Consider the following 16,909-nt stretch of genomic DNA (forward strand, 5'->3'; position numbering starts at 1 on the left):
GTGACCATTCAAAGTTACAATATCTCTGAAGAAAAGTGACTTATGACTGTTTTTTATACTTATAACCATTGCAGCATCCCCATGGTCACATGATCAAAATTTAAATGCTTGGCAACTGACTCATATTTTTGACAGTTGAGTGTCCCAAGATCACGTGATAGCCTTCTGCAACTTCCTGACAAGCAAAGTCAACGGGGAAACCAGATTCACTTAACAACCATGTTAATTTAAGAACCGCAACGATTCACTTAACAACTGTGGCACGAAAGCTCATAAAATGGGGCAAAATTCTCTTAACAAATGTCTCACTTAATTTCTTAACAGAAATTTTAGGCTCAATTGTGGTTGTAAGTTGAGGACTACCTGTATCGCCATATCTGAGCACATCTACTGTGGGGAGGCGGACTGTAACAGCAAATGGAACTTTGTGCGGACAAACAATGACATTAGTTCCATTCTGATCTCAAAACAATTCCCTGGGCTCAGAATTCTTTAACTTTAAGTTGCACCAAAGTCCGGATGATAGAAGTTGGAGTTCAGCAAAAAATGAAGTCTGCTTTCCCCTAATGTGTACTTTCTTTCACCACAGGAGGGCACATTTCCCCTATATTAACCCCAGTATGAATATGCATGTTTGCTCTGTTGTAGGACTAATTCTATACATTCTATAGAATTACAATTACAATACAATTCTATAATTCTAATTCTATTATTACTCCAAAACCTTTAAATAATATTAAACACAAGACAAATAAAAACATTATCTTTCATGAAATTTTATAATTTATTTCATTTCCCCCTTTTGGCATAAACCAGGGGTGTCCAAACTTGGGAACTTTGAGACTTGTGGACTTCAACTCCCAGAATTCCACAGCCAGCATGGCTGGCTGGGGAATTCTAGGAGTTGAAGTCCACAAGTCTTAAAGTTCCCAAGTTTGGACACCCCTGGCATAAACTTATTCTTCAATAAAGAATTGGTAAGTGAGAGCAAAGTAAAATCTAGAAAATAAATGAATGGCATGAAGTGGAATATTATTGCTTGAAATCCTTAACTCTGTCTCTCCTCCAACTGCTTCAGCCCCAGTCTTATCAATAATGTCAGTGGTTTTGTAATAATATTCCTAGCTGCATTTGAGACAAATTTCTGGAGTTCAAGGGATTTATTTAAAATATATACTTCCATTTTTTAACTAGAACTACGTCAATAAAAAAGACATTTTTTAAAATATGAACTGAAAGTTTAATGGCTTTCCCTTAGGAATGCACCATGGCCTCTCTCAGAAAACAAAACACAACAATCAAAAATTCAAATCACTGCCAAGTCTGGAGTTTCTAAATTGCGTACACATTATATTAATGGGTCAGCATAACACCACTTACATTTTTACTAAGAGAAAAAAAAAACAGAGAAATTCCCATCCTCGTCGCCTTCCCCCCATTTTACAAGTAGATAGTTTGTAAACGTATTTTGATGGAATCAAACTTGAAAGACCACTTTTTAGTATTGCTTCACAAGAGGAAATAATTATGCTTCACACAAGGATATAAATCAGATTGCTAACGGCTATAGGAACCAGACGTTACGTTTTGTGAGGAAACTGCCATTTCTAATCTTGGCTATTACTGTGACTATAAGTGTAACTGCTAGTTCTGTAGCCCAAACTGGAAATTCCCAACATTCCTAACAATTCCCATGAAAGTAAACAGTGACTCTTGCTATCATTGGCTGTGACTGGACAGACTCTCAAGGGAAGACTTGGGGCCCTGAAATCTTTTTGCAGGCATACAGAAGCAATAATTCCATACTTTGTTGTTGTCATGTTGGGGAGAAGTTGAGGTTGTCAGTCTGCCAAGTAAAGGCATGACACCAATTATCAAATGTCCTTCTCGAAGTGAATGATAGGAACAAGTTCCAAAATAGCACTCCACACTGGGACCAATATTTTATTTAGTCCAGCATCCTTCTCCTCACTATGCTCATCCAAATGCCAGTAGAAATCCATAAGCTGGATATGAAAGTGAGGATCATTCTACCATTGTTAGGTGGAGACCTCACACTTCTCCTGCATTGCACAAACCCCAGAAAGTGCCATTCAGCAGATGAGATTGTCACGACCTACTGAAATTACCTCCACTTCAGCTGCTCCTATCCCCACACACACACACTTGGCCAAGGGAGCTGCTGGCCCATTGTGAGGCCTCTGAGAGGTCTACATGTGGAGGCATCATGAGATGTTGTAAAGGCCCAGCAGCTGCCTCAACCACACACCCTTTTTCAGAAGTGAGAGAAATCAAACAGCAAAGGTTGGCATGGATAGAAGGGACAGGCAGTGGCGGTGGGGCAGCAAAAGAGTGGAGGTAGAGGAAAAATAGGTGAGGGAGGGAGAGTTGAAATATACTCTCTGGCCATAGATACGGACAGGATGTCAAACACCAAAATTTTGATCACCTGATTACTGGGGCATTGCATCAGTCATAACTTGAGGACTGATCATAACTTACTTGCCCAGGCAATCGCCTGGTGCGTTTTGCGAATAACTAGCTCTACCTTGCCGTCCTCAGCCTTCAAGCCCTCCGAAATCTCGGATGGAATGAAGGCTGGGGAAGCCAAAGCCGCTATCAGAGGATCAACTGTAGGAAACTGTAGGATGGTGTCTAATTCCGGTGTGGAAGCATAAAGCTTCCTGTCACCGTTGCTAGGAGGTGTGACCGCAGTGGGCTGGGTCCATTTCTTTTGGATCACGTCCAGAAACAATTTGGGCGATGGAATAGCCTCCTGCTCCTGCACCTGTTCGGCGAACAAGCGTTCCGTGGGGTCAGATGAGTCCTGATTCAGGCCCTTCAGTAGTTAAGCCTTGAGGGATAGGGAGGTCTGGGGACCAACCTTGGATCCCAGTTAAGCTGGAGGTAGAAGGCCCCTCAGGCAGTAAGATGGGAGGCGGCCTGGGGGTTGTGGGATTCTTAGACCCATTCTTAGTCTCACTAGCGCGCTTAGTGGCCTTGTCAGGCGCCGCTGAAGGAGCGCAGGATCTGTGACTAGCGCCCCTGGTGGTGGTCCTACCCACTCTGGAAGAGGCCCCAGTGGCATCGGAGGACAGCTGAGGGGAGGTGGAAGTCCTAGCACTGCCCCCGGTAGTAGAACGATCTGTCATGGTAATACTAGGATTGAAAAGGCTCAAGCTCACGTTCAAAGATAGGCCAAATGCCGATCGCAATCGAAACAAAGGCCGCAAGAGATCAAGCGTGTGCTCCAGCAGAATGGTGGTGAACCGACCTTCGTGGAGCAAGATAACTGGTGACTTTATGTCACTGTGGGCGGACAGTAGAAAAACTGTGCCCAGACCGTTAGTTTTTAGCGTGAAATTGGCTCCAAAATGGCCACTGCGACTTACAGCGGCGGTGGGAAATTCAAATTGGCAAAGAAAATGGCCGCTGACAGCATGGAGAAGAACAGCCTTTGCAAGCAGCTCTGACGGCGCGTGATGCCAAGGTAAGGGCAACGACTCCAGCAACCTGACGACGGGGTGTTCAGACTCTGTGTGTCACAAAAGGACGAGACCAGGGGAATGGTGGGTAGCGGATGAAGTGGCCGACGCAGAGTGGCAAACCGACCCCCACTGCGGCAAGGCAAACGAAGGCGGCGAACCAACCTTCCCAGTAAATAGCGCCCTAGGCGGTAACGACGTCAATAAAAGGTTTCCTGGCCCCAAAGGCTTTAGGAACATGAACTAGTCAATTGCAACCATAAGCGAAAAGGAACGAACCCATATGCAGGAAAGGTCGACACTACCGCGAAAGAGGCTCTGAAGTTGTCACACAATGGAGCTCTGAGGGAATCCAAGCTGAATAATAATAATGATGATTACTTTTGTCTAATAACCTAGAGAGAAAGGATTTGCGTCTCTTTAGGTTGGACTGAGTTAAAAAACGGAACTAGTCCAGTCAGAGGAGGCATGGCCATCAATTTACATAACTCAGTCTCTAGGCTAATGGACAAAGTTAACCCATGCTTGGATTCCCCAAGCAGCGCACAAGAGAACAAACCGTTCAGTCAGTCAATAACTCCTGATCAAGCTGATATGGTTGAATATACTTTTTGCTAAACCTGAGGCATAATCCATCCAATACCAGTAGCCCAGAAACCAGTTCTCTTTTGACAATACCACATGACATCAAATAATTCAGTCACCATATTTTTCTTTTCTCCTCTGGACCAGAAGATTGGAAATTAACTTATGAATATTCAGTTCATATTTAACACAAAGTCTAAGCCTTGACTGAAATTATTTATTTACTTACTATATTAGTATGATGCTAGTTTTGGAATGCTCTGAGCAGGTAGCAATCAAAACATCATTTTAAAAATCCCTTGAATAAAAAGCCGTATCCCCAATAAAAAGGAATTAAAATTGCCGACATCATTGTATAGGAATCAAGGAAAAACAAAGAAAAACAGGTATGAGCCACTGCATCCCAACATTCACAGCATGCCTTCCACTTGTGCTAAATGGAAAAGTTAGCTCTTAACAGCTCCTCTGTAACCCAGGCAGGAAGGAGTTGATTGGGTTTCCAAAGCATAGAAAGCTATTGAAAATATCCATTTCAAGATCCTGTCAGATGCGTTCACAAATTGATGTGATCTGACCCGAATTGTGTGATATAAACAGTCTAATGGAGGAATAATATAATAATTCAAGTAATCGCTTCAAAACACATTTTTGAAGCAAAGAATAAAAGTTCTACAGACTGAAAAGTCATTTTGCAATTTAAAACTAAGATTCAGGTTTCATCCATTTTTTTCTATAGGCTTAAGCACATGATAAATATCTTTATTTTTCAGAAGATGCAAATTTAAAGTAGTAGTTGTACCTCACATAATAATATTTGAATCCAACCACAAATATGTCAGAACTACTAAGAATGCTTCAAGTACTCTATAAAATATGATAAGAGTATTGTAGGGTTTATTCAGCATGAACCTAGACTTATTTTTGTTTTCCTAAAGCAAAAAACATTTTATTTCCTCTATAATGAAGCATTGTTTTTGTATAATTTACAATTTTATCTATTACTGGAAGTTCATAATTAAATTGAGAAAGCCTAATCTTTTCTGCCCTTTGTCCTATTTTTTCAATGTCGCGTACACAAACTGTCCTATTTTCTCAATGTCGCATACACGAACTGAAATTGAAGCTATCTGATGTCCATCTTAGGTTCTATCGCATGGCTCCTGCAACTCTCTAATTGCACTAAGTTGCGTGCTTTGCCAGGAGTGTATGATATACAAATATGACAGATAAATAAATGACAGTCATTATTGAAATATGGTACCAAGCAATACTTGCTTCACTTAACTGCCTTCAACACATTTTCAGTTTGTAGTATACATTCCTTAAACATATTAACGTGAAAATGTATACAATAGCTCAATTACTAGAGCAGTTTTAATTGATTTCTTAGTGGAATTAAGAAATAAAGGACTCATAGTAGTCTCTTCTGGTTTTGCTGTGTAACCAAACATGCCATTACTAATTACCATATTTTTCAGAGTATAAGATGCACCTTTTTTCCTCAAAAAAAAGGCTGAAAATCTGGGTGCGTCTTATATATCGAATACAGCATTTTTTGCCTCCCGAAGCCCCGTCCCCTTCACCAAAATGGTCATGCATAGCCTTATGAAGGCTTTCAGAGAGCTCCTGGGGGCTGGGGAGGGCAGAAATGAGCAAAGAATGGGCTGTTTTTTGCCCCCCCCCAGCCCCCAGCAGCACTCTATAAACCTCCATAAGGCTATGCATGCAATTGTGTTGACAAAAAACAGGTCCGTTTTCGTAAAAAATGGACTGTTTTTTGCTCTTTTTTGGCCCACCCCCACCCACAGGAGCACTCTGCAACCCCCCCCCCCCCCAAGGCTATTCATGCCTTTTATTTGAAAAAAAAATGGGCCGTTTTTCGGAGGTTTGCAGAGTGCAAAAACTTTCCCCCCCCCTTTTGGAAAGCTCTTTAACTGATGAGAATTACACTGATCAAGTGCTGTGCCTGCAAAGTCTTAAGGTTTGTCAGCGATTTCCTTCTCCAGCACATGGATAAATACACCTGGAAACATCTACCTACCTACCTACTCTCTCTCTCTCCCTCCCTAACTACTGTATTTCTCTCTCTCTCTTTCTATCCCTCTATCTACCTACCTACCTACCTACTCTCTCTCTCTCCCTACCTATCTACTGTATTTCTCTCTCTCTTTCTATTTCTCTCCCTCTACCTACCTACTTATACAGTCTCTCTCCCTACCTACCTACTGTATTTCTCTCTCTCTCTCTATTCCACCTACCCACCTACATACTCTCTCTCCCTACCTATCTACTGTATTTCTCTCTCTCTCTATCCCTCTATCTACCTACCTACTTTCTCTCCCTACCTACTTATTGTATTTCTCTATCTCTTTCTATTTCTCTCTCTCTATCCCTCTACCTACCTACCTACACACTCTCTCTCCCTATCTACCTACTGTATTTCTCTATCTCTCTATTTCTCTCTATCCCTTTATCTACCTACCCACCTACCTACCTACCAAGCTACCTACCTACCTACTCTGTCTACCTACCTACTGTATTTCTCTTTCTTTCTCTCCCTCTCTATCCCTCTATCTACCTATCTACTTTTTAAAAAATTTGCCTCTTCAAAACTTTGGTGCGTCTTATACTCCGGTGCGTCTTATACTCCAAAAGATATGGTAAATTTCTTTCATCCAAAGAAATACAAAAATTCATCAGCAAAATTTCCAGCAAGAAAACAATTGCTACTGGAGCCAAATTTCAGGCTTGTTTTCTTCCTTCACTTATGTTGGTTAGAACTCAAATACAGAGATAAGGGGGAGGAATTTTGAGGGGATGATATAATAATGTTTCTCATGCATTATACCCAGTTTTATATACATACATGGTGTATATACATGAAGTGTGTGTATGTGTGTGGGTGTGTGGGTGTGTGTGAAAGAGAGAGAGAGGGGTGGGAGGGAGGGAGGGAGAGAGAGAGAGAGAGAGCATAGTACAAAATATATTTTAAAAGCACACCGGGTGACATCTGCCTTTATTTGAATGTGACTAGTCTAAATGTCTCTGTTACACTATGCTTGAAATGAAAATCTCTTTTTTTAATATAAGTATAACAAGGTGCTTGGCACAATTAGCCTTATGGGTATTTACTGCTTTGACCACAGGAAAGGGATATAAATAGGCTGATTTGTGCCTATGTGGAAAGCACTGGTGAGGAAACAGAGGGTTGGAAATAATTTAGAGACAGAATCGAGTGTCTAGCCAGATTGGGCTCAGCTGTTGGTCTCTATCTGCAGAGCTACATGAAACAGGCAAATATGAAATTAAAGTTTATCACAGATTACCCTTCAGGCATTCTAAAAAGGAACTTGACCCCAAATATGCCAAGTAATAACTTTGAAGAACTGATCTTCTAGCTGTTTACTAGGAGTGAATTTCACATCTTTTTGAGTTCTTTAAAAGTTCCCCCTATATCATTTTGTATCATTTTTTTAAAATCACAACTCCATGCTGGCTAGAGCTACAGGACAGAAGTAAAAAATGAACTAATTATTACATAGATAACATTTATAGGATTATTATACAGCTTAAAATCTGTATGTTAACAGCATAATTAAGTCAAGTCAATTTCATAATTAACTATTAGCAAGCATGAACAGTTTTGTATTTAACAGCTGTATAAAAACAATTCATATTTATCTTTGTTGTTGCTTTAATAAAAATTCACTGATCAAATATTTGGAATCACTGAGAGAATCATACAAGCCAAGATCAGAACAAGATTTATTTGCGCCCATCTTCTTGCTATGCTGGAATTAATCCTGGAAATCTTTACAGATTCCTGTCAGCCCTCCCAATTAAACCAGATAGGAAATATGACTACTCTCCCAAGACCATTTTTAACTGCTGTTTCAACAGGAAGCGCGGCTCCTTCTTCATTTTTTCCTCTGACTGTTAAGCCACTGAGGGCTCCCCCCAACTCTTGTCTGTTTGTTTTCTAAGCAGTATCTCTCCCTCTCATCACTCAAGGTTATTCTCATATTTCATGACAATTCCATTTAAATTTTGAAAAGCAGATTCAAAAGAAGCTAGGATCTTACTCCAGGTAGAAACCAGGAGATGAGATTCTGAATTGGCTTAACGTAGTATAGCAAAATAATGAAGCAGAAAGAAAAAGCTTACAGGTGGACTAAATGGGCAAAGGGTTCATCCACATTAATGCATTCTCAGGCAAATTGGGTCTTTGAAAGATTAAAACGCTGAAAATACATTTTGAATTCTGCAGAGATTAATATGAAATGTGCTAAGGGACAACTCATCTAGCAACTGATTTTTTAAAAAAATATGAAAACAGAACAGAACACAGATGACAGGGGTGTTGGCTGGCTACAGGTTTTTCCAACATTTTCATTACCCAACTAGATGACATGAGAAGCTATGGAAACACTCATCCAGTATCACAAAAACTGTAAACATTCTACAGATGAAGTGAGGCCAATTGTGAGGTGATCTTGGTGTCCTCGCTTCTATGTTCTCTTTATTGCAGTGGTTCTCAACCATCCCAATGCTGCGACCCTTTAATAGAGTTCCTCATGTTGTGGTGACCGCCAACCATAAAATTGGTGTCTCGGTTCTTAAGACCATCGAAAATATGTGTTTTCCGATGGTCTTAGGCGATCCCTGTGAAAGGGTCGTTCGACCCCCAAAGGAGTCCCGACCCACAGGTTAAGAACCACTGCTTTTTTGGATCATTCTCAGTTCTTTTCACTTACATTCTGATTTCCTCACTATGTGTCATTTTGACCTCACTCCCTACCTCTACCCCTTTTATCAGGCAGCGGTATGAAATCTTTTTCTCTCCTTCTCTTGCAGATGGCAGGGCTGCTCTTAAGCAAGGTGCTGGCCAAAATTCCAAATGTGCCTTCCAGGAAATAAAGATTGGAGCTCCCTAATCTAGTGTATTTGTTGCTACAAACACAAAAACACCCAACTTAGGAAAGTAAAAGAAGAAACATTTAACAGGTATATGAGATATGTCATTGCCACAGCCTCACAAAAGATGAAAAACACAGACTTTCTTGTCTTTAGGCAAGACTTTTCCCAAATGTCATTCTCTTTAGAAGAACAACAGGAGAAGGTAATGTGCAAAAAAGCATTTTTTTTTACATTTCATAAAAATGGAAGTGCATCCCAAAATAATCTAAACCAGCTGCTTGTCCTAAGTAGCTTTATGCATATTTTAGTTGAGAAATATAAGGTATAATGAAAACTGTTCTACCTTATAATAAACTCTGCATATGAAGTTCAGGATAACATCAGGATCCACACCCAGTGTTAAAGAGTGATTGGTTTCAGTTAAATAAAACAGTAGTAAATAAACAGACTGGAAAGTAAGAAATGAATGTATCAGTCCATAGAGTGGAATAAAAGAGCACTTACCCTTGGAAATCAGTATCAACAAGGAGCCTGACTAAAATTCCTGTCACAGCAACAAGGATTGGATAATGGTCTACACTTTCCAGTCCTACAGAAGAGAGCAGAGTTCAAAGTAAATATGAATACTGATGCAGACTTCCCAAAAGCCTCTTTTATGGCTCTTGATGGAGGCACAGATGAAGACCAACTAGTATAGATCCTCACCAAGTAACATCATCGGCTAAGAATCTAGAATGTAATTATTGGTTAATTCAACTAGGGATTTGTTTTAAATTATCCAATTATCAAGTATTTAGCTCAGGGGTGTCAAACTGGATTTCTTCGAGGGCCGGAATCAGCATTGTAGTTCTCCTCTGCAGCCGGTTGAGGGGCGGTAGAGGAGGGGGGAAGGAGATGGGATGGACATGTCCGGCAGTACCCTTCTTGCCAAAATGGGGTGCAGGGGGGCTGCGTACAACCTCCTGCCCTCGTGCCCCATTTTCGCTAGCAGAGGCATTGCAGGCCACTCCTTTGCTATTTTCAGGCCGGTCTTGCAGGCCATATTTAAGCACCCCGCAGACCTTAGGTTTGACAATTCTGCTTTAGCTAAACTCCCTTCCCTCTCTGTTTTGAGCTATTTTGGACACATATAAAAAGACAAAACAATCTTCTCCTCACAAATTTTAAGAGGCAAGCCATTAGTACTAAAGAGAGTGCTTCAATTTTATGAATATCAGTACTTGTTGTCTATAGTTACAAAGATACCTGGAAAAAAAACCTGGAAAAAACTGCAAAACTGTAGATGTTTGGAAGCTTTTGGAAGCCTGAGGCAGACCAGGCTTGGAGAATATTGCAAAGTGGCCTCAGTAAGAAGGCCGGGTATGGTCAGCAGCAGCCATGTCACATAGTATGTCAGCAGTTGAAGAAAAATGCAAAGTAGGTGGGCCACAGCATCTCCTGTGGAGCATAGGGAGACAAGGGCCATTGGGGTTTGGCACAATGGTGCTGGTATTATTTGGGGGGGGGGGCTGAGATGGCATTTCTCAGGGCAGCAGCATATTTAAAGATTACAGGCTGCAAGAATGATCTAGAGAAGGATGATATACTGGATACACAACTGAAACTGGCTGCTATTTTTAAAGGAACATACAAATACAATTCAGGAGAGTAACCTGGATTATTTTTCTGTACTGGCTTTACAAAAGAAGGCTTGTTACAATTCTGAAGATTCTACCGAGGAGAGACAAAGAAAAAGGAAATATATTAAATTGTAGGACATTATTTGAAGGTATTAAAATTTAAGATTGTTAAAAGTTAAGAGAAGGAATGTAAAGTTAGTTTATCTGATTAAGGTTAAAAAAAGTAGGTTGTTCTCTGATAATCCTTAATGGGCTTTTGCCAACCAGGCCTGAATGACAAACCTATTCATAGATCAGAAATGACATATCGGAAGAACGGATCATTTGCTGGTGATATCATCTTTACACACACACACACACACACACACACACACACACACACACACACACACACACACGGGTTTTTCCCTTTTTTTGTTTCTTCTTTTCTACACTTTCTACTTTTTATTAGTTTCTATTAGCTTTTATTTTTTTAATTCTAATGTCTAATAATAATCTTTTTTCCTTTTCTTCTTTTATATTTATTGTATTGTATTGTTATTGTATATCATGTTATGTTTATAAATATATAAAAACAGTTTTGCATTCAAATGCACTTATGCATATTCAATAATATTTCTATTAGCTTTTGGGGCATACCCAAGATACCTTTCTTCTCTATGGATTACTTCGTATTTTAAAACTCTTGCTATGAGAACAGATCTCTTGGCCTTGAGTAGGCCAGGCACATGGCCATCCTCTAATGGCTCCTCAAAGTTTAGAGCCAAAAGATCTCACATCCTATAGCTGTAGCTCTGAGCAACCAAGGAAGAGTCAGCATAAAGTTTTTCCTAAGGACTAGATGTTCTCTTTCATTTTCAGATGCGCCTCTCGGGTCTTTATATTAATGACCCATGAGAAATACAGCAGGTAGAGTGTAAATTACACTGAGACCACAATCTGAGGTAAAAAGTTGGCCTAGAATTATACCTCATGTAAATCCTCATTTTTCCCCCAAGGAAATGGGAGAATTCTTGTAAAGACCCCAAAAATGCATAAAACCCTTAGACACATTTGAATAAGCAGCAGAAGGGCCAAGGGGAATGTCTTCAATAAACAAGAATATGAAAAATACTTTATGCCAGGTTAAATTATTTGCTTATTTAGCCCAATGTTGTGTAGCCTGAGTAGAAGAGTTCCACACGACTCCCTAGAATTAAAGGACTTTTTATCATCTGCTTCCTACACATTTTAATCCTGGGATATCCAAAATATGTGTTTTATTACAAAGATACTATTTTTCTTCGGGAGATGACTGCAAAAAGGAAGAGAAGACAGCTTACCAGGCAGCCGAAGATTCACCACTCTGTCAAACAAGTTCCGCTCAGCTGTTACACGATTTAGCACCTGATTTAATAGCTGTAGGAAAAGAGAAAGAAGAATGAATGCAAAAATAGAGTTGAGTACTTTCTGCTTGCACACTTGCTTCATCATCTGAACAGCAAAGCTCAAACAATCTCACTGTGCATATGGTAGAAACACTGGATTTGGCTAATGGCATGAGCAAGAAGTTTAAGGGTGATTGCTTATTCTTATTCATTTTCAATCTTTAAAAAAGTATTAAAAACTTAACTCTGGATGGAAAGGTCTGTATGCATCAGAGTACTCTGTATGGTTTGAATTTAGGGCCTTAAATCATTTTGGTTTTCTTTTTATGGTCTTATAATCCCTTTTATTGGGGTGGTGTCGGGGTGACTGAATGGAACTGAGCATTTACTGGCCAGATGCCCGTAGGTCCTTTGATGAATATTAACATAATATTAGCAGACACCAAGCCTCATAACAGTCCAGAAATATGTCCATAGCTCTTAATGAAACAATGACAGCTGATCAGAATCTCCAGCTGTGACAAACTGAAACTGATCACATCTAGGCTGTAGATATTTCCACTGAAAGAAATCTTTTAGCTCTTCGTTCTTTTGGATAATGGACTTTGGGGATAGCAAATAACAAAATCCAACAAGATGATGTGTGAAAGACAACATTGCCTTGAGTCTCAAAGACTATATTGTTTTAAAAACCAAAATAATTGATGTGCTTCCAAGAGGTGTCTTTTTCCCCTTTTTTTAATTAGTTAACTTTGGAATGTAAAAAACGAGTTGTTTGGGCTGATTTTGTTTGGATCAAAATCCAAACTCCAAGGGAACATATCAATATAGTCTGAATATTTTGCATGAACAGTCAAGCCCAAATGTGTGTGACAAAGCAATATGTATCATTATCATATATGTGACAAAGCAATTTTCCAGAGATATTTGAAAAACGAGGCTGTACAAACGCATCCCAATTTATGTGTATGCCTTTTGTTTCCTATAAAGGTCATTACCATCTACCCTAATATCTTCATGTTGAATATATGGAACTGGCAACATTTAAATATGTTCTTATATTTGGCAAGAAGGATGAGTTACTGATGTATTTCGATCTAGAGCAGCAATGGCAAACCTTTTTTGGCTTGCGTGCCATAAGTGGGGGGAGCACAGGCGGGTCGTGTGCGGGCATGCTGCACCCATAATGCAATGCGTGACCCCCAGTGCGCATGCGCGCACTACAGGCGTGACCCCCCCCCATTTTTACATGCTTTTTTACGCCCTCCCCAGGCTCCAGAGGCTTTATAGGAGCCTGGGGAGGGCGAAAACAGGCTCTCCTGCCCCCCTGGAGGGTCACTTCGGGTTTGCTCGGAGGGTCGTTTTAAGCGTTCCGAAGGCTTCAGGGAAGCCTCTGGACAGTCCCTGAAGTCTTTGGAGCGCTCAAAACGACCCTCCGAGCAATCGTTTTGAGCACTCCGAAGGCTTCAGGGACTGTCTGGAGGCTTCCCTGACGCCTCCGGGGGGCATCTGTGGGGGCGGGGGAGGCTGTTTTCACCCTCCCCAGGCTCCTATAAAGCATCTGGAGCCTGGGGAGGACGAAAAATGGCTTTAAAAAAGGGTGAACTCAGCGCCTCGCATGCCCTGACAAATGGCTCCGCGTGCCACCTGTGGCACGCGTGCCATAGGCTCACCATCACTGATCTAGAGGCTTTAAGTAAATATAAGAAGGCATTATGGCATCTGAAAGAAGAAAGTAGGGAGAAAGAGATTGGGATGACTTATCAGAGGTTTAAAGATAGAGTACAATGTGGTTTGTGCATGCATTTAATTTTTCTTGCAGATGTTTTTCTTGCAGATGTATTATTACCTGAACTAGATAACATGATCAGTGCTAGTCCTAGCTACCCTGATGATGTTACCTAATTTGGGTAATGAAGCATCTGCAAGAAAGTAACCAAGCTCACAGAGTACCATGGACCCCTTATTTTCTCTCTCTTTTTTCTTCTAAATAGAATCAAATAAGAATGGTAAGATCAAGATATTTATCTTGCAGCAACACATTACAAGTAATGGCTGCAAAAGATAATTTTATTGGGGAAGAGAAAAAATCCTGTAGTCCTACATATATTATCCTCCAATCTGTTGATAACGAACTAGACAACTTTTTAGAAGGTAATTCAGGAGCAAAAGCTGACACAAATTGGCCATTATCTATTAGTATGTTTGAGAGTTATGAATATGTGCCAGGAAGTATTTGATATTCCACACACACACAAAAAATACCTGTGCAAGTCTCCTGAGTAATAGTTCTGAAGAAGGACGATTCCAATCCAAAAAGATCTCTGGAGCTAGAGTGACAGTCATTTCCAAGACTCTGAGAAGGCTCACTGACAAATCAAAGCAAGTTGCACACACCTTCAACTGGCGACTATCTACGAAGTTTCTTTCTAGGCGTTCTGCAGCTTGTTGGATCTATCCAGACAAGAGGACACAACTTAATAGGGGATGGAAGAAATGGGAAACATAGAACAAATAACTACATCTAGAAAGGTTGAACTATTTTGGTTCAGCTAGTAATCAGCAAAAATGACACCTGGGACATTTTGGTTACTTCAGGTATAAATTAAACAAAATCTGAACATGTAGAACAAGACTGATGTCTGTTGCTCCCTTTCACACCTCTCTATGGCTCCTAAGTGGCATATCCCACGGTTCTTTCTCATGCAAACCAAACTACCTATTCTCTGCACAACTAAACTGCAAATTGGCTCAATCCCTAAGAACTTGTATTGATTTTGCTATCCCATAACAAAGGACAAATGCATTCATTATCCAGTATCTTATTTGTTTGGAATTAGTTTTATGCTGGACCATAGACTCACCTCTTGAATCATGCCAATAAACTCTGAGAAGGCCCAGTTTAATTGGTTGAGGACACTATTGAGGAAACTAGGTGCCATTTCTTGGTCACTGCGCAACAGATCTGCCATGTGTCGCTGCAGCAAGGTGGATGGACATGGCTCTGGAGGAAAACAGCAGATTAAAAAAAGGCCTCACTGTGAGAAAGGGATGGAAATCATCAGCCTACAATCACATCAAAATGAGGAAGAGCTAGAATACATTTGGCATTCACAGGCGTGTATCTTGCACTGTAAGCAGTTTCATTTTGTTTCTTGTTTTCTTCATTTTTCTCTTTACTTACTTAATAGTAAACATTTCTATTAAATATTTTCATAGTTAAAACTTTTAACAGTTTTCCAATGGACAATGGAAAAAGCAGAAGAAAAGAAAGAAAAAAAGAACTGAACAATAGCAAGAATAGCAAATTATATGTACCAGCAACTTAATTCAGGGAGCCAAAAATCTGCTGGTGTCCTGTTTTTCTGACTTCTATGCCTTTCTCTTCACCTTCCTGCCCGCATTTGAGCTGATTATTTTGATGTCTAGAAACAAATTCTAGTGGTAAAATGTTGTTTGTGTGTAATGTGGTGATAGGATTTGTTGTTGCCCACAGATCTGTAATTCTGACTTGCTACTTGAGAAATATTTTATCTGGAGAGTTACACTGCAGTATTGCTTGGAGAGTCTGTCACCTCTCTCAAATGAATTAGTATCTCAACTGACCCAGCATAAATGCCATTCTCAACTTCCTAATGATGAAACATCCTCCATCACTGCAGGTTTTCGAAAACTTACATAATGCCCTTGCAGCAAATCTGGAGGGATATTTTTAATCACTCTGATTTAAAGAGGAAAGTCCAAGTTTGAAGCATTCATGTTCTCTCAAAACGTGGCGTCTAAATGAAGCTTGGGCAATCAGCATGTTCAATTGCTCTTAATCTCCCCTAACTTTATAAGTTCAGTTTTTGTGTGTTTTTAAGTAGTTTTGGACAATGAGTAGACTGGGGAATATAAACTTGAATGGAAATGGGTAAAGCCGTTAAGTAATAGCCCTGTGCTACGTTTCTTATCTGTAGGAGTATTCTGTTGAAAGGCTTCACTTCTCCCCCTTCTCCATTTCCACCGCTCCCCTAAGTCATTCATTAAGCTGGCTAAAACTTTAGCTTTCTTTTGCAGATCTTCTTCGCAAAGGGTTATATATTGTGGTAAGGTCACATTATGGAATCATATAAATTGTAGTTATAAACAAACAAGCAAATATTTAACTGTTTTTAAAAAAGGAAAGACAGGAAGTCAGAAATCTAGGGTGGGAGAATTCAGTCTATTCTTGGATCCTGACATCAAGGCTACAAACACTGCACATTGAAAAAGGCTGTTACGGTCCATAAAGCAGAGCTGAAAAAGCAACTGAAAAAGAATTTCAAGTGACTGCTTCTACATTACTCTTCTCTCCTTGCAGTGTTAGAAAACTTGGAGCAAGCAGAAATTGAGTCAAATCATACACTTTTAGAACATGCTAATGGTCAACTTTGACAAAAGAGACACCCGCTGGGCAGCTCTTACAGCTCTATGCTGTTCTTTCTATTTTCCAAACATTCTTCTACAGGTTTTAGAAATATAAAGAAAGAAAATCAGCACTGAGGAAGCATTCTCTATTGCAAAATACAGAAATGTATAATGTTTCCCCAAGTATAGAGGCAATTTGGTAATGATATTTCTTCTAAATAAAATGCAGCATTCACATTTTGCTACTATTATTATTATTGGCACTGCTCCAAAGGTTCAAGGTACGCAAACAGTACTCCTGTCTTCAACTTTATACCCACACTAATCCATTAAGTAATTTGCTTTAGAGATAATGAGCGGCTCAAAACTTCAGTAAGCTTCTATGGCTAAATTTGAGTCCTGATCTCTCCACAATCTAACTGAGTTCAGACTGGTGCAATCACCTCTCTTAACTAAATGTAACTCACAAAATTCTGCACATATTAGAACGCTGCCTATTCCCAGTTCAACTGACAAGCAACCATTGTGACAGGAACTCTTTAAAACT

The 16,909-nt window shown here is 40.0% G+C and overlaps 1 protein-coding gene across 3 annotated transcripts in view; it reads right to left on the reverse strand.

Annotated features, from left to right (window-relative positions):
* Positions 1-16,909, reverse strand: part of RNF123 (ring finger protein 123) — a 96,038-nt gene that overhangs the window by 31,670 nt on the left and 47,459 nt on the right. For all 3 annotated transcript variants that reach the window (XM_081937309.1, XM_081937307.1, XM_081937308.1), the window contains exons 32-35: positions 14,838-14,977; positions 14,239-14,427; positions 11,929-12,004; positions 9,492-9,576 (exon numbers count right to left, since the gene is read on the reverse strand). In XM_081937309.1, the coding sequence (XP_081793435.1) occupies positions 9,492-9,576; positions 11,929-12,004; positions 14,239-14,427; positions 14,838-14,977 (490 nt within the window). The remainder of the gene's footprint in view (positions 1-9,491; positions 9,577-11,928; positions 12,005-14,238; positions 14,428-14,837; positions 14,978-16,909) is intronic.

The sequence above is a fragment of the Natrix helvetica genome (assembly GCF_964273705.1).
Source record: "Natrix helvetica genome assembly, chromosome: 1".
In the NCBI taxonomy this organism is placed as follows: Eukaryota; Metazoa; Chordata; class Lepidosauria; order Squamata; family Natricidae; genus Natrix; species Natrix helvetica.